At 48.9% G+C, this 26,058-nt stretch overlaps 2 protein-coding genes and 1 non-coding gene across 3 annotated transcripts in view; all 3 read left to right on the plus strand.

Moving 5' to 3' along the window:
* The window catches only part of Hoxd3 (homeobox D3), a 36,279-nt gene that overhangs the window by 4,618 nt on the left and 5,603 nt on the right, over positions 1 to 26,058 (plus strand). The gene's annotated exons all lie outside the window — the stretch shown is intronic.
* Positions 5,368 to 12,550, plus strand: Hoxd4 (homeobox D4). The gene is made up of 6 exons (NM_010469.2): positions 5,368 to 5,567; positions 5,943 to 6,021; positions 6,722 to 6,757; positions 8,853 to 9,368; positions 10,266 to 11,095; positions 11,652 to 12,550. The coding sequence occupies exons 5-6, from the start codon at positions 10,669 to 10,671 to the stop codon at positions 11,975 to 11,977; spliced, it is 753 nt and encodes a 250-aa protein (NP_034599.2). The 5' UTR covers positions 5,368 to 5,567; positions 5,943 to 6,021; positions 6,722 to 6,757; positions 8,853 to 9,368; positions 10,266 to 10,668; the 3' UTR covers positions 11,978 to 12,550.
* On the plus strand, positions 9,460 to 9,527 carry Mir10b (microRNA 10b). The gene has a single exon (NR_029566.1). It is a non-coding gene; the product is annotated as a microRNA 10b (primary transcript).

A 26,058-nucleotide genomic window follows, 5' to 3' on the forward strand; every position in this document is an offset into this window, starting at 1 on the left:
TGACAACTCACCCAGCTTCACTGATCCTCAGTTGACCCCTAGCAATGTCCCCCTCTTTGTTAATTTAGGGCAATGATTCTCAGAGGTCTGTGTGAGCCCAAATGTCTGGATAAATGAGGTTTCTAGGTTCCACACCAAACACCCTGAATTCAAATGTCAAGAAGCAGTGTCCAGGCATCCTGAAAACACTCTCCCCAAGGCAATGAAGATATGTACATAGGTTGGAGAGCCATGGGTTAAGGGTGTCTCCTGCTTAGCTCTTTATTCTCCTGGTCCTGAGTTTCTTCTTTGTCTACACTGGGCATACCCAAAGCCCCTGGAGTTACAATCATGACTATCTGGGTTTTGTTTTTGTTTTTGTGTTTTTTTTTTTTTTTTTTAGTTACCACACTATAGGTGAGTAATTTCTTCCATTTTATGCATGAAATTACGGGGTCTATGCATTCCTCACGCTGGGTTTTGCAAGTGCCAAGAGCAGGTTCTAAACTAAGTTCAGGCTTAATTGGGTTCAAATTCAAACCCTACACTTGCTTGATGCTTGGCCTTCAGTGAGCAGGACAATGTCTTTGAGCTCATTTCCTTCTTTGAAAGTAGGAATAGAAAGAGTATCATCAAGAGTTCTTATGAGGATCTTACTTTTTTAGAGACAGGATGTCATTATGTTACCAGACTGGCCTTGGACTTATGGCAATCCTTATGGCAGTCCCCAGGGTACCATGGGGTGTAAGCCCACCACACATGTCTTAGTTTTTACTTCCATGTTACTTTTATATTGAGCACAATCCTAACTGTGTTGAGTATACTTATTAGCTAAGTACTTAAAACAGTGCTTCGGCACATAAACATTTAACACCATTAATGGTATTGGCCCCGCTTTCTCATAAGTAAGACCTTGGATTTTCCAGGCAAAAGAAACTAGCTTATTTTCTCACTAAATCCTTGAGTTCTATACAGGATAAAAGAGACCTAAACTGGACATGATGGTTCATGCCTATAGTCCCCACACTTAGGAAGCGGCAGCAGAAGGATCAACATTTGAATTTGAGGCCAGCCTAGGCTTCATATGGAGTTCAAACCCAGCCTAGACTACTTAGCAAGTCCCTATCTCAATGAAACAAAGCAATAAAATAAATCTTGGTCAGGTGTCATTGGCAATGGCCTCTCAGATCTCAGTGTCTAGTACCCAGGAGGAAAGCTCTCTTGGCTCTTTAACAGGTGGCCTTACACTCCAGTAGGTGTGTTTGGAACTTCTTGGGAGGGCTTGCAGTCTCTCCTAAGCTCACTGTCAGGTCCTCTAGTCCCTTTCAGCATCACCCTGTTGTCCTGTCAGCCGCACCCACCCAGAGGGTCATTCTTGTACAGTCCCAGGGCATCCTAGTCACCTGGACTGTGAATGGGGTGGAGTAAGAAAGGAAAAAGCCAGGCCCTTCTCCCTAGCTTAATCTACCTGAACCCTGTGATTTAGGCATCGTGGCCATGGCCAAACCCAAGTCCTAACTTGGGCAAGGGTAGTGACAAAGTGTGCTTTTGGAAGGACTTATCCTTCAAGTTTTCCAAGGTCCTTCCATTTCCTTGAAAGGAACAAACAAAAATTTGGAGATAGGACCCTGTTGCGAAGCTCAAACTTGTCACAAACTGTCAATCATCCTGCCCCAGCCTCCCACAAGTGAGGGTTGGTTGTAGGTGTGTGCCTCTGCGCTTGGTTGAAATTCTCCTCTCTTATGAAGAATCTCATGAACACCACTTCAGGTTGTAACCTCACACACACACACACACACACACACACACACACACCACACACACACACACACACACACACACACACACACACACACACACACCACACACACACACACACACACACACACACACACACATACACATGTGTACACTTCCTGAGACCAGGTTCCCACCTCTTCAGCTCTGGCTCCCACCACCATTTTCCAGGCTACATCTCTTGACTACACCTGAGTACAATCTGAGTCTGGGTCAGATTATCCTGAAAACATAGAGAGTTTCTTCTCCCTCCAGTTTGTGCTTTGTGAAGTTTTGCCTATAGCCTAAGGGAGCAACCCAACAGGCCATCCACTTCCCATGTCATCCAGACCAGCCAGTCCTCTCTAGCACTAGGATACTCTTCTTGGAACCACTAAAGCCTGTCCTAGCCTCTGACCCCAAGTCAGACATCCTGCCTCCAGGCCCTTTTCCACCATGAAAGGTTCTTGTATCCTACTGAGAGCTTTTCCCTTTAGGGTCTTCCTTTCCTTACAGAGGACTCTAAACTAGTAAGCAGCTCCATCGAGAGAAACTTCAGTAGTAGCGCCAGGAGGACAAAAATCACATTTCTCGATTGTTCAGAAATCCCAGTTCAGTTCTTCTCTGGCTCTAACCCTAGCCTGTGTACTTAAGCATAAATCCTGGGCAGACTCCTTGTTCAATGTGTCTCTAGCCAGAGATTCAACCAAGGCTTCATTCACTCTATCCATCCCTGCTTGATGTGCAAACATTTAGCTTGAGTTCTCAGCATCCTCTCTGGGCAACAGGACTCTTACTGAGCCAACATTAGCATGAGTTTCTTTAGGGTGTACTGAAGGTTGACCTGTATTGAGCCTGAAATATCTGATGCTGTCTTCTGGGACTCCTTCCCTCTTTCCTTCCTGGGAACATCTGGGTTGGGGAAGTCTTATAGGGGACCTTATATCATGGAAGGCCACGGGGAAGAAATTCTCAGGATTGGCTCTAGCTAAATGAGAAGAGGCAATACCCAGTTTACTGGGAAACTAATTTCTTACAGGGTTTTCTTTTTCTTTTTTCCTTTTTGATGCTGGCTGTTGTTGTTGGTTTCCTGTTTGTTTTTGTTGGTTTATCTTATTTTATTTTATTTTATTTTATTTTATTTTATTTTTATTTTGAGCCAGGGCTTCTCTTTGTAGCCCTGGCTGCCCTGGAAACTCATCAGGCTGCCCTTGAACTCACAAGAGATTCACATGCCTCTGCCTCCCAAGTGCTGGGATGAAGGCCTGCACCACCACTGCCCAGCTTCCTTACAGATGCTGCAGGAAGGCTACCCTCTTTTCTCCCTTCCTTGTCGACTGGAACAACTACCAACATTCAAAGTCCTTGGGAGCCAGAATGTTGGCTGGGGCTCAGAGTTTGGGCTCTTGTCTAGCACTCCCAAGTTCCTACTGGGAGTTGCAATGGCAGCGGATGGGGTGGAGAAGCCCTGGGGAACCTGGAGCACACTAGTACTCTCTGCCAGATCCCTATTCTTTCTCTTTCATTCACAAAACCTGGGCCACTGGAGGTGTGATGCAATGGCAAGGGGTGGAGGAAGATGCATACTTGTTTCTTAATCACTTTGTCTTTGAGCTCTAAGATCAGAAAACAAAGATGTCTGCCTCAGTGTATTTCTCCCCTCCCCCCCCCTCCATTTTCTCACACCTGATCTGATTTCCTGTCACTCCCTTAAACACCCAGAGTAGGCTCCGTCTTCCCGTGGAACCTAAGTTTGCAAGCATGTCTCAGGCATCATTCTTCATCATTTCTCATCCATAAAAAGTAACTACTGATTGCCAGCCAGACACCGGGCACTGTTATCCATCCACCATGTCTCAAGGCTTGTCTTTAACCGGCTCTTGCCTCCTTACAAAGGACTCATCACAGTGGCTTGGAAAGTCAAATACCCTTTGATTCATCTTATCCTAAAAATGAAAACTTTTCTCCAGGCCCTGCGGTTTGTTATCTCTTTCAGGTGATTAGCATTCACTTCAAAATTGCTCATCCAGTGCTACCAAAAAGCAGTTTTTGAAGGATTATCTCTACTTACTTTAAGAATGTGCCACCGATTGGTATAACAAAACAAAAACCCACAAAAGTCTTTCTACATGGCTGATGGGATTTTTCTTTCTTTTTTTTCTTTTTTTAAAGGGTCAGAGGGAATAAAAGGTTGCCCTAGTGTCTGAACTAACAACCCCCTGTTTTCTGGCTAATGAGAGTCAAATCAGGAAGTGGGTTTGCAAATGGCTGGAAATTAGCATGCAAAGAGATCTTTATACAAAGAATGTTCTGGGCTGTGTGGGGTTTCTGATAGGAAAGGTTGTTAGTGCATTTGATTTATAAATCAAACGTGTGTGTGTGTGTGTGTGTGTGTGTGTGTGTGTGTTTTACAAATCTGTGCAGCACATCCATTATTTTATCAGAGTAGCAAAAAAAAAAAAAATCACACATTTTCACAAGGTTTGTGGCACCTCTGTAGGGCCAATGGAGGGTGATGGGGGCCAATTCTCTTCTTTTTTTGTGCCTCTTCTTGGGAGGTGGGGGACTTCCTGCCATTCCCCACTCCCTTCTCTCATGTCTCCCACAAGCAGAGACAGCCACATTCTCTGTGTGGAGTGTCCAGCCCTTTTCCTGGATTGCTCAGCAGGATAGACAGAGATAGTCCCACACTTCTTTCTTAGGCTCTCCCTGTGATGGGGGCCAGCAGTAGGGAGGAGTTACAGAAGAGCCCACTCAGATGTGGGCCTTCAGGGACCCTTGAGCACTGAGCTAAATGACTTGGGCACACAGTGGGGTTGTGCACATCTGACTTCCTGGGCTCAGGTTCTTTGAGAGCCTCCTGTGCTTCCTCACACCCCGCACGCACCCGGCCCCTTCACACCAGGGCTGTTTTATTGCTTTATTGCTTTAAGGCTCTTCAGAGCCTTACTCGCCAGAGTCCGGTGGGGCCTGTTCTCCACTTTCTCACTTCACCAAACCTCAAGTCTTGCTGTTTTAAGCAGTTTGGTCACTTGCAAAGGCTTCTCTTTCAGATCTGAGCAAATTATAAAAACCCCTAGGCATGTGGCAATCTTCAACTTTCACCAAGCCCCATCCACAACAATACAGAGGACACTAAGTGTTAATCCCAGCTGCCTCCCCACCCCCAAGGCCACCCAGCCTCTCCCCTGGCCACTCTTCCCTATTGAATCAAGCAAAAAATCTCAAAAATAATTTCCAACTTTTGCGATAAGCAAGTAAGAAGTAGCCTTTGTCTTTCCTGCTTACCACATCGAATGCTAGAAAATGATTGAAATAAAGGCGGTGATGGTACTCACAGTGGATGCAGCCCAAGAGTCATAGGACAAGCCTACCAACCAGCCTTGTCCAAATAGCACTATCCCCCAATTTAAACAGCTTTCTCTGAAAAGATGCAAGTTGAAAAGCCCGGGGTATTGATATGAATATGACCTCTCTCGCATTCTGGATATTTGGAACTATTTAAATCCAAGGGAACAGTTGCAGTGAACCTTTATTTAGTGAATAAAAGTTTAAAGCCAAAGGTTATTTATGGTTCTGCAGAGCCGGGACCTGAGTGGCTATTTATAAGCACGTGATTCCAATAAACTTTGTTTTATGGCTTGAGAGTTGACAAGCCAAAATATAATTCCCACCATAAATTAGGTTAAGAGCATACAAGTGCAGATGCTTGGTTCCTGTAGCAGCGATAGGCAAGTGAGAGGCTCCAGCCAGCGCCCCGGGCTCAGGAGACAGCTCTCCTCTAAGCTTCTCTACCAACGAAAAGAAACCCAGTAAGTCACTCATTACTTTGTCCACAATAACTCTAGAGTTGTGGGGCAGGGGGTCTGAGCCCAGCCTTCTCTGCTTGGGGAAAGCCTATCTATTGAAGTTCATTTTAATTTTAGCCTAAGCCTAACTTAATAAATTGAATGGGGGGTCTTGGCATTTCCCTCTCCTGTGTATACCTGGAACGTTGGGAAGTGAGGGCCTTCTACCCCAAAAGCAGGACTTACACTTGCCTCTCAGTAGTGGAGCAACAACTTTAAAAGTGGAAGAAAGCAATGATGGGGGGTGGGGAGGAGAGGGGACCGGTGTGGAGATGAGTTACCTCTGAGGTAGTTCAGAGCGGGGTTTGCCCCCCCTTTTCTTTTTCTTTCTGTTCCTAGAAGACTAAAAACTTGAAGATGGACATGAGTGCCCTGGGAACCACTGTTCTCTTTGATCGGTCTGTAGGTTCTCCTGCAGGTATGTTTAAAAAATTAATGTCAAACAGATAGAATGAGATCATATTTTAGACCATGTCTGTAAGATCTAGATCATTTTCCTTTAAACACATCAATTTCCCTTTCTGGTTATCTTTTGGGTTCTCATTTCCCCTCGGAAGGAAATGACTGTTTTGAATTGGAGACATGGAAAAAAAAAAATATGTCCCTGCCTGCCATGCCTCCTCTTTGAGGAGAATGCAGGTTTGGACGCTGGGGTGGAATTAAAAACCAACCTGAAACTGGAAAAGGAGGTCTGAACTGTTTCCAGAGGGAGCAGAATTGGGGTCGGGACAAATAGAATGTCTGCAGGCTCTCACCAGTGGGCTCGCACCCACCCTCCCACACCAGAAGGAAATGCACAAAGGCCTATTTTCTGACTTCCCATTTCCCCCCTGGGGAAACCCTGCCTCAGGCAGTCTGAGTCAGGCCGTATAACTGGTTGGGTTTTGCCCAAGGGTGCGTGAAGTAGGGTAGGTGACCAGGACAGACTCCCATAGCCCTTAGCTCTGCCTTTGAGGATGCTATCAGAGGAAAACTTTGTGCAGTACCCGAAGGCGGTCACCAGAAGCAAGGAGTTCTAGGTATTGGTGGAATGTCTGGGCCTTGTCACGTTCTGCATGTCGCCTATGGATGCTTTATTGTCCTGTGAAATTTGAGAGACCCCACTTTCATTGCAACAGGTTTTGGAGCGTCAGGGAGAACGAGGGAGAACCACTGTAAGTACCTTCCCTTTTCTTCCGAGGAACGAAAGGGTAGTGCTAAGACTGGGAGGAGGTGGGCGGAAGGTCCGCGCCAGCGGTGATGGGAGGGTTAAGGAGTAGCGGAGTGGCGCTGCCTCCCCAGGCCAAAACGGACTCGCTTCGTGGAGGGATGGAAGCTCTAGGCTGACCCTTTAGGAAGTATTTCTGGGACCTAGTTCACAGTCACCTGCTCAAGTAAACGCACCGCAGGGGACCGCCCTTGTCTTCCCGGACCTCTCTGGACCATACAGGCCTTTGCCAGGCTTCTCTGGCTCGCACAGGTGCAGCAGACTTGCAGCTAATTAGCAGCCCACCCTATCAACGAACTGAACTACGGGCGGGCCAGCATCCACAACTGCTAGAATTGACCCAATCAACACCAAGGCAACGGGGGTCCCTCTCTGCTGTCCAGCCATTATTCTCTCTGCCCAGTCTATCTCAGCCTTCTCTTGCTGTATATAGGTTTTAATTTAAAATTTGATTTATTACAGACAAAAACAAACATATAACCCTTGATGGTCTTGGGTGTGTTGGATTGGCCTGTTTCCAGGAAGGGCTACAACTTCTGAGCTTATGTAGACATTCCTCTCCTGTCCCTTTCTGGGTCCTAGCTTCACTGGTGTGGGTCCCAGTTTGGGATACCCGGTGAACAAAAAGAGTACTTTCTCTTTCCCTCCGTTTCTCCTTAGCTGCAGTTGAAGAATTTCTACTCTACTCCAGAGTCCAGTGGAATTGGGTGGGATCAGAGGCAGGGACTCCAGTTCTTTGGCTCTGAAGTTTGAAGCTGAGAATGCTGGTGACATCTTCTGGGTGTCATTAGAAGGGTTGGCACTAGAAGGAGAGTCAAGGAAATAGTAGAGGCTTGCCACTCACTGCAAACCACAGGTAGTTTAATTTTAATGGAACAGTAGCAGATTGGTAAGGACCACAGGGACCAGGCATCCTCCCTCTCTTGTGAGATGTCTTCCCTTCCTGGTCAGAGAAGCTGAGACTGGGCTCAGGGCCAGGTTTCTTTGCTGGGCCCCTGGTGAGGCTGAGCTAACAGGGAAGTGAAGACCTTTACAGCTTGTAGTTCCTTCTATGAACCAGGCCTGCACACAGTGAACCAGGCTCCATGGTGAAAAATCTGGACTCCCCAGACTTTCTCTGGCCTTGCCCCTGCCCTCTTCCTTGGCACCCTTGGCTGTGAGGGCTCATCTCTGCTGAGGCTGCTTGCTTGCTGGCGCCTTGTAGCTGCCCACAGCACAAAAAGCCGGAGAGATCAAAAGCATTTGTATGGGCAGTTGAGAGGGAGGTGAATATTTAACGCTTTTGTTCATCAATAACTTGTTGGCTTTGACCTGTCTGAACAAGTCGAGCAATAAGGTGAAATGCAGGTCACAATGTCTAACAAATATGAAAATGTGTGTACTCATCTTGGTCCTCACTCAACCCATCGGACTTCCCCAATTTGTCTGGGTAAAACAGAGGTAGGCCCAGTGTCCCCAGAAAGGCCTGTCAACGTGTCCATGGGTGAAAGGGCTGGCATTAGGAGAAACTGGGGAGAGTCTTTAAACAAACGGATTTTAACCCCCTTTTTTTTTTTTAGAACTGACACCTGGGAAATCCCTGCAAAATAGTGGAAGTGAAAGATGGTGGGAGGGCATGGAAGGGCAAAGTACAGGGTCAAAGTGAGCACCTAATTTTGCCAGATATGATGAGGGGAGTCTCCCTGCCCCACCCCATCAAAATCAAGGCATGGGGCTTGAAAGTGATTTTTCGAATTATATAGGAAGGGATCAAAACAATACTTAGAAATGTGGACATCTTCAATCTGTTATCAGGCATCCATAAGCTCGGCCCAGGCCAGGGCATCCCTCTGCCCCTGAAATCAGCCCAGCCCCAGAGTGCATCTGGGCTCTTGATGCCCTGAATTGAGGGGCAAGCCCAGGACAGCGGAGGCGCTGGGGCGGCGAAATTCGCGAACTTTTGTACTCTTCTGTGCTGCTGTCGGCAAAGCAAAAATAATGAAACTTTGTGATATGTTTGTAAATGATTTCGAATGACCCCTCGCCCTGCCCTTCACCATTAGCTCGACAGTCTCAGCCCAGGGAGGCTCGGTGGCCGCAAACAGCGCCTGCCTCCGGGTCTGCAGCAGCAGTCATAGCAGCAGCAGAAGCAGCAGCAGCGGGATCCGAAAGTCCGGCGGGGCTGAGGGCCCAGAAAGGTAAATGCTCGAATTCTAGGAGGACTAGCTGTGACCACTCACTTGGCTTAGGTTCTGGTGAAGACTATTCCTTTTGCCTTTTTCAAAACTCCCTTTCTGCTGCTGAGGGCCTTTGCTTCTTTTTGGGAAATACCACTTGATAAGGGGGCGGGAGATTTGGGTTCTGAGAAGGGGCAATTAAGCCGCCATCTCTGGGGTGAAAAAAAAACTCCCCTTCTTTTCTTTTCTTTTTTTTTTTTTTAAGAAGAAGAAGGTCCTGGCTGCTCAGCTACTTGGTGGCCCCCATCCTGGCAAGCCGATGAGGGAACTCATTGCTGTAGCGAGCAGCAATACTTAGAAATGCACCGAGCCTACCTGCACCATCTCTGAAAGCCAGGCTTGGTGAGTTCCTGGTGGCTGTGCTGAAGAGATCAGGTCTGGCAGCTGCCTGAATGTCTGCTCTGGGTAGGACCCGAGGTTGTAACGTTGTCTATATATACCCTGTAGAACCGAATTTGTGTGGTACCCACATAGTCACAGATTCGATTCTAGGGGAATATATGGTCGATGCAAAAACTTCATATATCTCCGACATGGCCAGAGACTGAGGCGCGGAGAGTACTGGCAGCCCAGCCGGCAAGCCACCTCTTTCTTTTTCATTACCTTAGACTCCAGGATGATCGACTTTGCCTGGTGAAATTGTACAGCCTTTTCCTGGAGAAACTCCTATAGATATTCCAGTAGGTGCTCAAGTGGTTGTCTGAGTGTAAAGCCAGAGAGCCAGGTTTTAGGGTATTAGAGAGTGAGGTGAAAGGCCAGAAAGCTCCAGCAGAAGCCCTGCTCTGAAGGAGCATGAGACACAAAGGTACCCAAATGGGGCTCACCTGCCCTTGTGTGGGAAGAAGACAAACTGAAAGATAGGCCATCGGAGACCGTTGGGGTACATTTAGGCAAGGTTAAGGTCCCCCTCCCCACCATCCCAATATGACCCAACCCCTCAGCCACCAGACTCAGAACTGTGAGGGCCTCCTGCAGAAAGATCCAACTTCAACTAGAAACACCCCAGCCTGCGCATTGGCAGAAAAGCATAGTGGTTACTCATTGCCTAACTCAATTCAGGTCCGCCAGATTCTGGTAACTTTTGGGTGACCCTGATGAAGACAAAGCCAAGACAGGTCTTTGTATGTCAGAGTCCAGGACTCCTGCCAGCTGGCCGGGCAGCCTGCCTGCCTGCCTAGGACTCTACCCAACTCGGAGGCCACATTGCCCACACTCATTCTTCCTTATTTTGCACCCCAGTAGGAGAATTCACTCTTCTTTGAACTATGTCCATTCTGGGGGCTGCTTCAGGCGATGGTGAGTAAGGAGGGCATGGGAGGTTAGCAAAGTCAGTGGAAGACAAAAGCCGAGATTACCTGCCGGAAATTGGGACCCCGGGGATAGAATTAGAACTCTATTAGCATCTGTCAGGGACTCTCAAATGTGGCATGGCAAGTCACTTGATTACACGTATGTTATTTAGTTAAATTTGTGAAAATTATGAGATGCTCACCAACCCGGTGATAAACATGCTTTCTTCCTATTGGCTGGCCTGGTCACATGGCCGCCCAACTTTATTCAGTTGACAGCAAGTAGGAGGGCCCAATGGAAGGAGAAAAAAGACAACACGAGAAAAATTAGTATTTTCTACCTTCTGAAATTAATGGCCATGAGTTCGTATATGGTGAACTCTAAGTACGTGGACCCCAAGTTTCCTCCGTGCGAGGAATATTTGCAGGGTGGCTACCTAGGCGAGCAGGGAGCCGACTACTACGGCAGCGGTGCACAGGGCGCCGACTTCCAGCCCTCGGGGCTCTACCCACGGCCCGACTTCGGCGAGCAACCCTTCGGAGGCGGCGGGCCCGGGCCTGGCTCAGCGCTGCCCGCGAGGGGTCACGGACAGGAGCCGAGCGGCCCGGGAAGTCATTACGGTGCCCCGGGAGAGCGGTGCCCAGCGCCCCCGCCTGCGCCCCTGCCTGGCGCTCGGGCCTGCAGCCAGCCCACCGGCCCCAAGCAGCCGCCCCCCGGGACAGCACTCAAGCAGCCCGCTGTGGTCTACCCTTGGATGAAGAAGGTGCACGTGAATTCGGGTAAGGAGTGGGGGCAGCGACCTCACAGCCCTCCCGCACCACTCCTTGCATCTTTTGGCCTGCACCCCCCACCCCAGGGGTTGCGAATGGGTAGGGGCTTGTGCAGCTTCCTTGGGCGCCGCAATTACTCTCTCCATAAATTTTTATAGCTGAGGGAGCAGGCCGGGACCATGTGGCTGGCTGCTTGGCTGTGGGCGCAAAAGGGGGTGGGGATGGGGATGGGGTGGGGGGAGGACTCCATTTCCACAGCAGAGGGAACGCAGAGCAAAACAAGGACCTTTCCAAAATGTTGGCGATACCGAGCTCTTGGTGGGCCAGTGGCAAGGGAGAACCTTTGAGGAGGACCTGTGAGCGTGGGGAGTGTGTGCATGGAAGGGCTTGGGTGGGAGTGTGTGTATGTTTAGGGAGAGGGCGGGAGGGAGGAAGCTGGCCAGCTTGGAGCACAGGGGGGGCCCGAGGGCTGCGAGACGCGCCAGGAAGTGAGGGCAGAGGCAAGCCTGGGGCCTAACTAGTGGCCGGGCTCTGACCTGGCTGTCTTGTATGTTTTGTCTCATAGTGAACCCCAACTACACCGGCGGGGAGCCCAAGCGCTCCCGGACGGCCTACACCAGACAGCAAGTCCTAGAACTGGAAAAGGAATTTCATTTTAACAGGTATCTGACCAGGCGCCGTCGGATTGAAATCGCTCACACCCTGTGTCTGTCTGAGCGCCAGATCAAGATCTGGTTCCAGAACCGGAGGATGAAGTGGAAAAAAGACCACAAACTGCCCAACACCAAGGGCAGGTCTTCTTCCTCATCTTCCTGCTCCTCTTCAGCTGCCCCGGGCCAGCATTTGCAGCCAATGGCCAAGGACCACCATACGGACCTGACGACCTTATAGAAGTGGGGACCCTGGGCCTATCCCTTCTTGCACTCCAGGTTGAGGCGAAGCTGCGGGTGCAGGCGGGGCCTGCTGTCACCTCACTGGGCTCTAAGGTACTGTGGGGGTGGACCTGGGACCTGCAGGCCGCCCTCGGACTAGGTTACCTTCCTGCCCGAGGGCAGCCCCCTCCCTAAAGTGGGGAAGGGTGGGAGGGTGGGCGGGCTTCTTTAAGTAGATTATCATATGGCAGGAGCTACTGAGAACATAAACCCTTGGCGAGTCATTAAACTCCTGAAAATCTCTGCTGGTGGATTGAATTTGCAAATGAAGGTTGGAGGCTTTACCCCAGTGGGAACCGGGATGGTCTCCTCCACACCACCCCCTTCAGGGAGCTGTGTGGCTTAGTAACTGTGGGGGAGTTGAGGCAGAAGGCCAGCCAGTGCTAGGTGCTTTCAGTGCAAGCAGGAGAGGCTGAGCCAGAATCCCAGAACTTTCTGGATTATCTATAGAATTTCTTCTGTGATTTAAAAAAAAAAAAAAAAGAAAGAAAGAAATTGTTTGCTTCCAGTGGCCCATGCCCAAAGAAATAAATCCAAGAAGGAAACGGGTTATTTTATGTTTAGTTTATATTTGCTTAAATATTTATTTGTTCGGGGAATGGACTGCAGAAAATAACCGACACCTGCGTGCCAAAAACCTTAAGATGGTGAATAGTCTTAAGCTTCAGGGAACTGGGTTAGAAAGCTGTGGACTCCTTTCTGGCCCTATTCCGGATTTTGAGCTCCTCCCTCCTAAACTACCCACCCTGGAGATGTGTGGAGGAGGCCCTTAAGCCTTCAAGAGGGAAGCTGAGGAGCCAGGAGAAGCGAGTTTTTGAAAATATGTTTCCGAATGTGCTTCTATAGCACTGTGTTTACAAGCAGTTCCGGGTGGATGAAAGAAGGGGGTTGGGGAAGAAACAAATGGTCTAATATTTTCTTCTGGGGAAAGAAAACCAAACCTGTATGCCCTGGGCCATCAGATAATGTCTGAATTTCCTACTTCAACTAGATTCCAAATGCTCCAACTATCCCCAAAAGCAGCCTTTTATAGGATTCTGTGTATGGCCAGTGTGTGTGTGTGTGTGGGGGGGGGGGTGCTGTGCAGTAGGGAGAGAGTGTGTAGGTAAGGAAGTCTTATTTTTAAAAAGAAACTAATAGACTCTAGAAGCCCACAGAAGTTGATCTTAAAGGGATTTCCCTTGAAGTCTTTTTTTTTTTTTGAAGAGACATTAATTAGAAGCAGAAATTGTAAGCTCTGAAAGTTTTCAGGCCTACTTCAATACCTTGAAGATAGTAACTTCAATCTCAAACAAGAAGGAAGATGTTTTAATATACTTTTTTAAATTTTTATTCCATGCCTGGGAAAAGCTCAAATCTCATTTTCTTAAAAAATGCTAACCCTTAAGGATAAAGAGGATAAGGGTCAAAGGTAATGCCAGGGTTTATATAGTCAAATGAAACAAGTCTTTGAAAGTTTGAACCCCAGAACTCCAAACAGAAACCCCTGGTTGCAGTTACACCCCCCCCCCACACACACACACATAAAAAACACAAGTAAGAAATGGAGGAAGGGCTAGCTTAAATTTTAATTCTATGATCCTTGGTGGTAGTATTTTTGTCAGAATTTCAGAACACTTTAGAAAGTTTCAGTGGTTGTTTTTAAAAATAGACTTAGGTGGAGAAGGGAAAGGTCTGTTCTTTGGTTCTATGTCTCCTGAGAGCTGAGGGCAGAGATTCACTGCAGTCCCTAGGCTGAAATTCTACTCTCTGAAGTGTCTTCCAAGCCTTGGTCTTTTGTATTAGACCCTGGGGAAAGGGTCTTTGTTCCTCCTTGGGGTGAGCCTGCCTCTCACACTTGCACATGGCAATACTTGAATATCACCACGTCGGGATATTAAAGATGGATATTCCTGCATTATTTGCGTCATTGTTTCTGTGACAAAAAGCACAGAGTTCATACATAGTTAAGACGTCTTTTTTTCTGACGCCCTCACGTTGAGAAGCTGAAAAGGTATTTTACTGAAGTTCGGCTAAATTACAGAATCAGGTTCACCCAGAGGACAAATTTTCTGTTCGATTAGCTGTATTTCAGCCTGGAGGACTGACCTCTAAACCCTTAACCTTTTGGACTTTAACTACCCTTCTCTTCTCTTTTTTCCCCTCCCTGTAGCATGGAGGCAGTCTTTGGAGACAGCATTTGAAAAGAGGCGGTATCTTTAGGCCAATTGGAAAATTGTTACTACTCTTTCCTAAAAGGCAAATCTAAGCATACATTGGACCATGTCCTTGGGGTGGGAAGTGTGTATTTTCACAATATTCAGCTCTATAGCCACTGTGGAGATGGTTATACAGATTTTTCCCTCTCCTCAGAAGTTCTGGTTACTCATCCAGCTTCAGACCAAACACTAGCCCTCCTTCCTCCTGCCCCAACAAAAAGCTAAAAGTTAAGAGAGTGCTTTCCTGAAGAAAACCCCAGCTTCTTCTCAAACAGCCCCACTGCTTTGGAAACTAACTAGAGCTGAGAAACAACTTCTTTGTTTATAAATCTCAGCTCTTCCTCTCAGCTGGGAGGGGTTGTCTTTTGAAATGCTAATGGCATTTGCATGGCCCAGAGAGCAGTTACTAGTCCTAAAGTCTTATTCTGGCCCTAGTACCCATTTGGGCCCAAAGGAGTGGACAAGGAAAGAGGTGGCCCCTGCCCCCACCCTAGTCACCTAGAGCAGGAAGGTCTCCATCTGGGAACCTGCTCTAGAGAAAGCAAGCTGTGGAAAGGCTCCAATGCCCATTTGTTGTTATTTATTTCCAGTTTGTTCCTCCCCAAATATGAGCCAGAAGCATTTGTTTGAGTGTTTTAGAACCTGTGTTGGGGCCGTGCCTGGTGTTGAGGAGTGGAATGTTTGCTGAGGGGAGGACAGTTCGCCTCTGACTCTCATCTCACTTGTCCGGTTACAGCCTTTTGTTGTGAGATGACATTGCCAGTCAGCCCCTTGGAGTCTGCTCACAAAAGATGCTTTTAAAAATAGGACTGAGCACTGGTTTTGCTGCCACTGATTAAAGTCTTATTTATACTAATTGTTGCCTGTAGTTTTGATGTAATTCATTGATCTATATTTGAAATAATAAAAAGGTGTAGTAAAATCTCCCTCCTGTTTGGTGCCTTGTTAGAGACTCTTTGTTAAGTTTTCTGAAAGCTAACATTCACTATAAACATCTCCTCTTCTTATTTTCTACAATAAATTGGACACCCATTTATTTGGTGCCTGTGGTGTGAAAGTTAAGTCACTGATGGTGGTTTAGCAGTTCCACAAGCCCCTTCCACTCCCAATTTGGCTACTATGTTTGGTGAGCAGCGGCAAGTCCTGTGGGGGTGGGATCCAGGCTGCAAGGTGGAGGGCATTATTTGTAGAAAGAGAAGCAACTGCTTGGGCTACCGGGGGCTCCAAATCGGCTTTTGGCCCTGGCCAGTTTTAAGATTTTCTTCAGAGTAGTTATGGGAAACCTTTGCACTCTTCAGAGGCTGGGTGAGAATGCTTTTTCTGGGCCCAGCCAGTACTGGCTGGTGGTTGTTGCTCCGACCTGACCAGGCTGGCCTCCCATATTGGACTGCCACTTTTCTGGGGCTACTGAACTCCTCTGGTGTTTCCAACACCTGCCCCCCCCCCTTCCCCGCATCTCTTTTGCCCCTCAGACAACAATAAACACTCTCTACTATAAAAAGTACCATGTACTATTTTTATCACGAGGGCTTTCCCACATCTTGGCCTCAGCTTTGAAGAGGGGGCCAAGATAGGAGTTCCAAAATAGATAGGGGGTGTCTTACTGGAGACAGGAAATAAGCAGGATGCATAAAGTAGGACATATGTCCTTAATATATGGAAGGGCTCGCCCCAGACGCGTGGACATGTGTATTTATAAGTGCACAGACAGAAGTTTAAATATTCAGACACATTTTATGATTGTCCTCTGCCCGTCTTCTGGTTAATGGCTCCTCCTGTGCCCACCAATACATCAATACCGCTGTGTGTATTGAATCACCGGCAGGGATGAGGAAGAAGCGAGTCCATAGCTAAGCCCGTTGAGTACAGTACAGTAAATCGGACCCTCGGCAGACGGCGCCATGTTGGGGAGCCCTCCCTGCCCCCCACGCCGGGATGGGAGGCTGGGGGCTCGGCGGCAGTCAGGGGAGGGCCGCTCATAACCGGAGAATTTTCAAAGTGCGAGGAAGATGATAAGAATAGATTTCTACAAGTCGCGACCACGTGATTGGCGAAATAATTAATTCAGCACGTCCCTTAAGAAACACGGAGTCGTCATTAATCTGCCACGCAAAGGGCTCTCTCCGACTTGGAAAGTGCAGGGATCCCGAGAACACGGCCCGCCGAGGGGGGCCCCCTGCGCCCGCAGACCAGGGCGCCCAGCGCGGCCCGCAGGTAAATATTTGGGCGACTTTTATTTCATCAGATTTCAATCCTTAATGAACTTAGCTGTCAGAGCCGCTGACAAATAGTTGCCTTTGCTTCTCTGGTTTGGAACAGCGCGCCGGTCAGAAGTTGTTAGTGGCTTGGATGGTGACCTTTGGTTCAGCGAAGCTTTGCACTTATGAAAAATTACTAGGGGCGGCCGCGGGCGCGCGCGCGCGCGCGTGTGTGTGTGTGTGTGTGTGTGTGTGTGAGAGAGAGAGAGAGAGAGAGAGAGAGAGAGAGAGGATGAGGATGTGAGGGTGTGCAAGGGGTGAGGGTGTAAGGGGCGAGGGTGTGAGCAGGCTGCTCCCCAGACAACAGGAGTTTAAAAAAAAAAAAAAAAAAAAACCGCCTGGCTGGGGACACTCCTGGCGCACGCGGGCCGAGGTTGCCCGGTCGCCTGTGTCTACCAGGAACAATGGTCGCTGTCACCGCATCTGCCGCCTATTCTTAAACCAGCGAGGAAAAAAAAAAAAAAGCCCCGGCCCTCTTTTCAAGCTAGGCTCGTAAATTTTTCTTTGCGTCATAATAGAAGGCTATAAAATCGAGTTGAAATTTTACCCCAGGCAGGTTTTAACCAACAGATAATGATTCCAAGCTACTTCTCTTTGCTCTCCGCCTTCCCCACCCCAAGCTCAGCTGCTGGTCGCCCCAGCGAGCAGCTTCTCTTTGCTTCCTCTTTAGTTTTGTATTTGTAAATTTTTCTTTTTCTTTTTTCTTTTCTTTTTTTTTTTTTTTGTTTTGACTATCTAACAAAACAAAAAGAAGTCCTCCACCTCCCAAGTCGGAGCAGCGCAGGCAAAGAGAAGCCTCCAAGGAAGAGGAGGCTGCGGCCAGCTGCAAAAGCCATAGGGTCTCTTGCTCCCATGTTGCCTTGGTTTCCCCTCACTCCAAGAAGATTTGACATCCCAAACGTGCCTTTGCTTAGGTCCTACCCCAGCTAGCTCTGTCCGTGGGGTGGGGGCAAGTAGCAAACATTCTCTTCCTTTAGCTGCAAGCTCCAGCTCGGGTGTCTCAGCAGACAGTCTTTTCAAATGCCTCCTTACCACCTCCCAACTTCTGTGCTTTGCCTCCACTGACTTTAAGAAGGATTTCGGCAAGCAGGAACTGTCTCTGTGTGGTGGTTGTTTAGGGTTGTGGTTTATTTATTTATTTATTTATTTATTTATGGTGTGTATATATTTCTAGTCAGGACAGCAACAAAGTTTCCCCCGTTATGAATTATACATCCAAACAATAACACATTAATTCAATTATTCAAAGATGACAAATGTTTATGTGCTTAGCAAGTGACTCCTGCACGCAGATTCAGGGCGCTCTCTCTGCTTGCGTTTTTCTCAATGAGAATCGTCGCCCCTCTCACCCCACCCACTTCAATCCACTCAAACATCCCCTTGTAGGCTCAGAAAGGAACCCACAAAAAGGCTCCCCAGCTTCACTAGAGGCTGGGCTTCCAAACAGCCTCCAAAGGCCCGGCTTGGCGGGCACAGGCCCGGGCTATTTTATCAGTGTGACAATTGCCGGGGTTGGTGTGATAAATCATCGTAAGTAATTCCTGAAAGGGTGTGAGGCTGTTGGGGGCCGGGCGAGGACTGTAAATCTTTCCGGTTTATTGCTCTATGAACATATGCTCCGATTGAAGAAGGCTTAGATCCTTTCCTGGAGACAAATTCCCGCAAAGCAGCCCCCCTCTTTGGCAGGGGATTAACACTTGCCGGGGGCCGGCAAGCACAAGCCCCTGGCTGGAGGCTTGGAGGCGGGGTTCTCTGAATGGGGGTGGAGTGGGGGCAGCCTACAGTCCCTTGCGACAAGCACCCCAAGTGGGCCTGATCCTTGACTGGGGCAGGTGAACAAAAAGGAAGGAATTCCCTATCAAGTTTGGGATCTGGGTCCAGTGCCTCTTGCTTTGGGACCTGCCGACTTCTCTACATTGAGGATTGAGAACCTCTTTTTCTCCCCCCCCCTCTCCCGGGGTCATTCAGGGCTTTGGGGCACTTTCTTTCTTAGGAGGGTAGGAGGCCGTACAAGCCATATGGGGCATTAACTCCGTGGCAGAACCGTTTTTTAAAAAAGCTCAGAAAGCCAAATTCGGAGTTTCCCACAGTGTGAAATTCTATGGTGAGGGAGGCCTGACAGGGGTAGGTTAGGAGCTCGCTATAGTCCAGGAATGAACCCTGGCCTAGATTCGCTTAACTCTTCTTCCCACATGCAGGATAACTACCGCAAATCTCTTCTAGCCACTTGCAGAGTGGTGAAATCGTGCTCTGATACAGTAATTTTAACATAGAAATCTCCTTATCCCAGGTAAGGCCGTTTCAGAAGCCTCCCTTGTCCTCTTTGGAGATACCGCAGGAAGCGGGAAGCGGCTGCTTGGCTGTTGCTTGGCCTGCTGGATCCCGTTGGCTCCGAGCCGATCTGGATTCACACAGGTCAAGGTGGGACTCCTCACCTAAGCGGCTCCAGACCCCAAAGGACTTGGGTGGAGTGCTCGGGGCTCCGAGAAAGGAGGTCACGCCGAGTCCTGCCCTGCTGCTAGGCGATTTTTTTTTTTTTCCTGGCTCAGAAGTGGCAGCTTGCCTGCTGAGTCTGCGAACCCCAGCCAGCGCCCCCAAGGAGAGTCGGTGGTGGCAGGGTGACAAGCTAGAGTTGAGAACCAGCGGGTCCCACCTTAAGGCAAGAGCGGGTGCTGTGACCCAACTTAAGTGCTGGGCAGGTTGTGGGGATTGTAAGGTATCAGCCTAGGCGGACGGGCAGGGCATCTTGTCTAGGTGCGTGCAGATGTGAAGTACAGGGCGCTGAGGAGTCCGAGACTTCTGTTCCATAGCCCTGTTCCAGAAAGGCTTTTAAGAAGCAACCTTTAAAATGTCTAATCCACTGGTAGGTCTGGCAGAAGGCCGGGTCGGGGGTCAGAGGTCTTTGCCCGGAGAGATTTTCAAGCCTCCATCCCACTGCATTGGGCCAGGCTGTGGCTGCGCTGATCCCAAGCTGCAAGGACCAAGCCTTTCCTTTTTTCACCCTCCGTGTCTGCTCCGGGGGGAAAGCGCCTGGGTCCCAAGCTTCCTGCGCCCCTCCTCCCAGCCCCCAGGCCTGGCTGCGCTCTTGGGCTGGATGGCGTGAAAGTTTCAGCCTCAATCAGTACAATCTTCCCTCGGGGTCACGTGAACAAATATGCTCGCATTTGAAGGCAGCGTCTGTATTTCCCGACTATGAGGGGGTTTCCGGGGCTCTCTCCAAATTCAGAAAGGACCACGTTCCGAAAGCAAAACAAATCCCGAGCTCTGGGGGGCCTGGGAGGGCTGGGCAGGAACCCAGGAGTGGGTGGGGGAGCCAGTGGCCGCCGCTCTGGGCCTGGGAGCGGACCGGCGGGCGGGTGGACCGACCAGCGAGCAGCGCAGGCGAAGCCAGCTTGGGGACTACGAACTCGTTCCTCCAGCGTTTATTGGTAGTTGAACCTCAGCCTGGTTCCGTTCTACCGGGAATTCCGTGTGCTCTGGTATATGGCCGAGTCTGCAAGCGCGCAAGACCAGGGTTGGGACACTGTTGTCTGCAGACAAAGGGGGAAGGCTAGCTCTGCCCCCCACTGGCGCCCACTCTGAGACCGAGGACACCCAGGTTTATGATAAATTGGGATCCAGGTAAGCAATTGCATGACAAAATGGAAATCTTTGGGCACAGGGCTGCTTGCTGCCCTGAGCGGGATACTAAATATGATTTATTTTGTGTAATCTGTGATCTTGATTATTGCCAATTGGTGAGGCAGCCCGCAGACCTACATACACTTCTACATATACATTGAGGACGGTGATTAATCGTAACGAGGTGCGCTTTTATGGGGACATTCCCCGCCTACAAAAGGTTAAGAGGACACTACCTTACCAGGCTTAGAGGGTGGCCGGCAGCACTGGGGGGTGCGGGGGTGTTTAGCAGCTTGAGGACTAGGTTTGTTAAGCGGACTAGGGGCTAGGAGTTAGTATTTTGAGGGTAAATGTGTAGTTATGAGAAAGGACTGAAAATAGAATGAATAAAAGGAGACTTTTTTTTTTTACACTGTCACTGCCAAAGTAAGATGGAACATCATATTAATTCTGTATCTTGGGTGCAGGAGGTTGATTTATCCATATTTAAAATAAACCGTGTGGCCAGCCAGCTCCCTGTATTGTTCTGAGAACCATCTCTGCACACTCAGCCTTTACCTCTTGCTGTTGGCTTCCTATGTTCCCCCATAGGAGTTAAAACGTCTCGGAAATTAAAGACACCCCCCCCCCAAAAAAAACTACCCTGAGGAGTTTGAGAGGGTTCCCCAGTGTATCAGCAGCATAGGCTTTGGCTGTTACAATGATGAACAGATTTAGTGTTTCTGGGTCCTTCTCTCCAAATAACCCTACGTGGTGAAAGCTAAATCATATTGGTTCCTGCATTCCTCATATCCTTTGTTGACTTGTTCCTCGTGGCTCCAGGCTAGAAGTGTAGAAGACAAATATCACAGGTCTTTTTCCCAACCAAGGCAAGCGCGAGTGACCCTGTGAGCAGAAGTGGGCCGAATCTACTAGACTACCCCAGAGACCGGAACCCCAAGTGAGGAGGAGAAGCACTGTCTAAATTTAAGTTGGGACAGTCCCCAGTGGGAGGAGGACTGAGGTCCAAAGTCTTAGCCATCAAAGGGAGCAGGAAAAGTTGTTTTGTCAATCAGCTGCACTGGGCTCCATCAGAATTTGAAGTTGGTGGACATTTTTCTTTGCTCATTGCCTCGGAGCTGCAAGCCTGCCAGCTTAGTCAGCTGAATCCAATTACTGCAAGCAGCATTTCATTTGGCCCCATGGAGCACTCACTTATAACTTCCCCGAAATTTTCAATAATCCCCACCAAGGCTCTACTCTGGTCCTATCCTGAAGAGTTTTCCCTGGGTACTGCTGGTGGGTGGGGTGTGGGGGTATGTCTGGAGTCAGATCTTCCCCAACAGCTAGCGGACAAGATTCCCTTCTGCTTCTGAAGTTTCTGGCTGCGAAAAGTGTGTTGGAACTCAGGCAGGACGAAGTCAGCCGGGTTCAGACCACGACAGGGGGGGGGGGCACTCAAAATCCAAAATTAGGCCAGTCCTGCGTGGCTTGAAGCAGGGCAGGGCAGAAAACGCAGAAGAGAGCTCTGGGGGGTTGCAGGGAGGATGTTTTGCTTGTGACCCAACTGACTTGAGGTCCTTTCCCCTATCCACTTCCCAAGACCCCTGTACCCAGAGCTCAGAGAGCACCCCTCACTATAAAAAGCCCAGGCACGAACTTACCAGGTTCCTCAACGCCTGGAAAGCAAAATTTAGCTAAATGCTAAATTTTGGGACTGCGAGGCTCTTCTTCTCAGGGAGTGATCCTATTTCTAAAGAAACCTTCTAAAAAATAAGTAAAAATGATCAAGCTGCGCAGGTTGATGTCTGCCCGTGCTATTGTATGATATAAAACGGTATGGGGACTGAGGCCACCGGTTTGAGCATCCTGATAACCCCTGCACCTACACTGTGTCACCCTCGGGGAGGGGGTGCACCTACACTGTGTCACCCTCGGGGAGGGGGGGCAGCCAAGAGGGTTGGAACATAGAAAGCAGACAAATGAGGAGTCTTCCCCAACACAGGCCATCTTGGGAAGCTGAAGTCGGGCCGCGAAGTTAGGAGTCCTACCGGGCTGGCATCTCTCTGAGGCGCTTCCGTTGGGTGTTCATTAAGAGGTGACTTATTGCAGCATGAGCCAAAGGTCACTTCAAAGGCTTATGGCTACGCTCTCTCGTCTTTAGAAGCTCCCTGGACGCTTTGTGTGGGGTTTTCCCGGGTGCAGTTTAGTGTTTGCAAACTACTGAGTCGACAAATTGCACAGGGCAGATGCAAGAGAGAGACTGCCTCTCCCTCCTTTCACCTGACCAGAGACCGGCTCGTGCTGAGCAGCCGCAGTGGTGAGCGGTTTGGCTTGGTCTTGGTTTGGGGTTGGAGATAGGGAAGGTTGTTGGCTTCTTACGATATTTATAGTCTAGTCCGGACCCAGAACTAAGCAGCCCAGGCCCAGATTGGTGTGGGCATTCTCTAACAACTTCCAGGAAAGCTAGCTGAGCCAGAGAGATAATGTGCAAATCAGGATATAGCTAGAGCCGAATTTCCAGTTTACCTAACTCCCCGTTTACCCGGACCCTGAGGAGGCAGCTCCAGTAACATCCACCCAGGTGCCCTTGCACATCTACCCTCCTTTCCTGTCCCTCTAACCTGTAAGCTTCCTCCTACCTTATTTTAGGGCTTCTCTGAGAGGGCTGACCCACTTGGCTCACCCCCTGGTCCTTTCCTCATGACCAGGTTCTCTCTCCCCTCCCCCATCCAGCCAAAGATTTTTGCCCTCAAGCTCCCCTGGATCCAACTGTGTCTTCATTCTGCTGGGGCCAAAGCGTCTGGAATAGCTGCAGGCACCACATACAATGGTCACATTGATTATGACACCCTTAAAGAGGGTAAAGGCTCTCCTGGTATGTTTGGAAGACAGAACCAGCTGCTACTGAGTTTTCCATTTTGTTCCAGATCTGCTTCCGCAGAACACCAAAGAAAACTGAAGAGCCTACAAAAAGTGTTAGAGATAAAATTCAAGACAATATACATGCAATATTGTGGTGAGTGGGGGGTGATTTAAATAAACAAATAAATAATTTGCTCTACATTTCCATGCCCACCCCCACCCCCTTAACTCAAGATAGCCATCCCAGGATTCATACATCAAGACATAAAACAAAGGGTGGCTTTGAAGTGGATCACCTCAGTGTGAACTGCTGCCTGTTACATGAGAACCGATCATCGGCCTTCAAATTTATGGCGCTTTAATAGAGTGCGTCCGCTGTCTTAAATGCAGGGTATGCTACAGTACTGAGTTATCCCGGCTAAACAGGAGTGATTTAGAATGGGCGTCCTGGGCTTCCCAAAGGGCAGAAGAGGCTCAGGCTGAGAGGGGTCGGGAGAAAGTGGGCAGTCAATTCTCTTCTCAGCAAACCCGCTGAAGACTGGTTTTCCAGAAGTAGCAAAGCCATCAGAGCAAAGAGTGTCACCGCTCCGTTCTACTGAATTAACAAGAATGCCCAGTAAAAGTCGCCGCCTCCAGGATAAGATCCCTGGGTTATTGGAAGACCCGGGTTAGACAAAATAGGGAGTGGAGGTTAGACCAACTTGAACCTCCAAGAATTTTAAGAGAAACTGACACAACCAGTGTCCCATCACCTCCCACTTCTGCCACCCAAGACTGGCACCGACTGACGGTGGCAGTAAGCTATTCACTACCACAGCCGCGCTTGACACATCCAGAGACTGTGGCCTCCCTCCCAGCCCAAGCCTTCCTCTCCGGCGGCCTTCCCATGGCAGCCGCGGGCGGGCGAGCGAGCGAGCGAGCAAACGCCTGGCATCCATCGAGCCTCCTAGAGTCCGAGACCAGGCGGGCAGCAGGTCTGTGGTCCTCGGCCGGGCTTGCGATCCTCTCTTTCCAACTTGGACTGCCGAGCACAGCTGCTACTAGGCCAGGCTGGCGCCGGCCACTTTATATAATCCCCGCAGCTCGCACGCAGGGTGTGTAAACGGGAAAAGTGCGGAGTAGGGGATTCTTTTGCCGTGCTGCCTCCTACGCGGAGCCTGCTTTCCACTTCTGAAAAGTGCCGGGCCTTGGGAAATGTTTTTCTTTTCATTCCTTACTGAAGCGTTTACTGCTGCCGTGGTCACAGTCATAAATTTTGTTACAAACCACAATGACAGGTGCATTGATATGCACCGTGAGAGCTCCAGCTGCTTAATAACCCTGTCCCCTGGCCGCTGTGAGCGCCTTTTATTTATTCGGTATCATATTAGGTATTGATCTGGGCAGAATTAAGTGCAGTGAGCAAGTATCAGGACTCCGGTGCTTCTGAGGCTAGGCCAGCTGGGCGGGCCGGCATGGCTGGAGAGAGAGTGGTGGGAGCTCTGCGAGGGTGCCTGGTCTTCCTTCCGGTTGGAAACCATTTGGCCCTGTCTTGGGGCCTGCCTTTAGGCCTCCAAATTGAGTTGGGTAACTTCCGGGGACTTTGGAAAATGACTAGCCTGTCTGTTTGGTGACTCTTCTCTAAGAGGTCTAGGGGTGCTCCAGGAGACTGAATGGCTGCACAGTCCCATTCCTCGGGTTGGAGTTTGGGTGGGGGGGGGTGGATGGCCGGAGGAGGAGGAGGAGGAGGAGGAGGAGGAGGAGGAGGAGGAGGAGGAACTAAGCAGAAGGAGAGAGGGCAACAGAGGACTACTCCAAAACAAGAAATCCTGATCATCTGCCCCTCCCCCAACTGCCCCCCCCACCAGCATTTGGGTCTTGGTGCTCAAATGAGCAAAGGTACCAAAGGGTGAGAAAAGAAAGCCTTAAAGGGGGGGGGTGTGATGGAAAAGATGAGCCACTGAACAGTTGACCATTGTCCAAATGATTTATGACCCAGTCCTGCTTTTTAGGTTCAAGCAGAGTTCACAAGGAGTAGGGATTTCTGGAAAGAAATAAACTGGGTTCCCCCCCCCCAGGTTTTATAACAATATTCTCAGGTCACCATGCTTTGGAAGAGGGGCTTCTTTAGGGTTCTGTCTGGTGGGTGCTGCAAAGGCTTTTTATTTTTCTTCCCCCAAAGAGAACAACACAGTTACTACCCTTGCTTGTACAGAAATGGACACCAGGCCATGAAGCAGGTCTGGAAATTCCTTACAACAGTGCAAACAGGCAGGAGATGACTCTGGTTGTGCGCTCTAGTTGTACCTCTGAGTCTTTTTTACATAGAGAGTTTTCTAGGGACATGCCACAGAGCAAAAATAATATGTCATCTGTTCCACGGGCTTGCTTAGCTCCTCAAGAATCTATTTTGATGAGACTGGTCCACCATTAAAGACAAACTTGGTCAACAAGGAGGCAGGAGGGGATGTTTTGCTTCCACAGTTGTCAAGGAATGACAAAGCAGCAGCAGTGAATTCTGGTGGTCTCATAAGCCTGACCATTTAGACATCCAGAAGTAAGCAGGATCCCTGAAAAGCCCTAGAATTTAGCAAGCCAGCACACCAGGTTCTTTGGCCTGGGGCAAACATATAAATATTAGTCACAGACTGAGGATTTAACTGTCCATTTGCTGTTTGGTAACTCTAGCAGTCAGAGATTGGTATTGAAAACTAATCAAATGAATTAGTCTAGCTTTGTTAGGTAGATATCTTAACTGCACACATTTATATATTACTGTAACCCACTGAGAAGGACCCTGTCTCGCATCAAGATAAATGACATATTTACTTATATTCTAAAACAAAATGGAGAACAATACTACCAAACAAAGGCTAATTTGGAGAGTTTTTGTACTTGGTTGGGTGAAAATACAGGGGGAAATGAATGCAGGACTATTTTGGTTCCTATATTTAAATTCGATTTGCCAGAAGTTGCATGATAGGTTCTCTCATGGTGATGGGAGCCAGGGAGATTTTTTGGAAAGAAACTTTGCCTAAAAGATGAGATCAAGAATTAAAACCAGAGAGCTGACCAGTGAGTTTTCTTTATCAAACAGACAAAAGTGATTGAATGATATTAGTTATACATTAACTCCTCAG

Source organism: Mus musculus, chromosome 2, assembly GCF_000001635.26.
Source record: "Mus musculus strain C57BL/6J chromosome 2, GRCm38.p6 C57BL/6J".
NCBI lineage: Eukaryota > Metazoa > Chordata > Mammalia > Rodentia > Muridae > Mus > Mus musculus.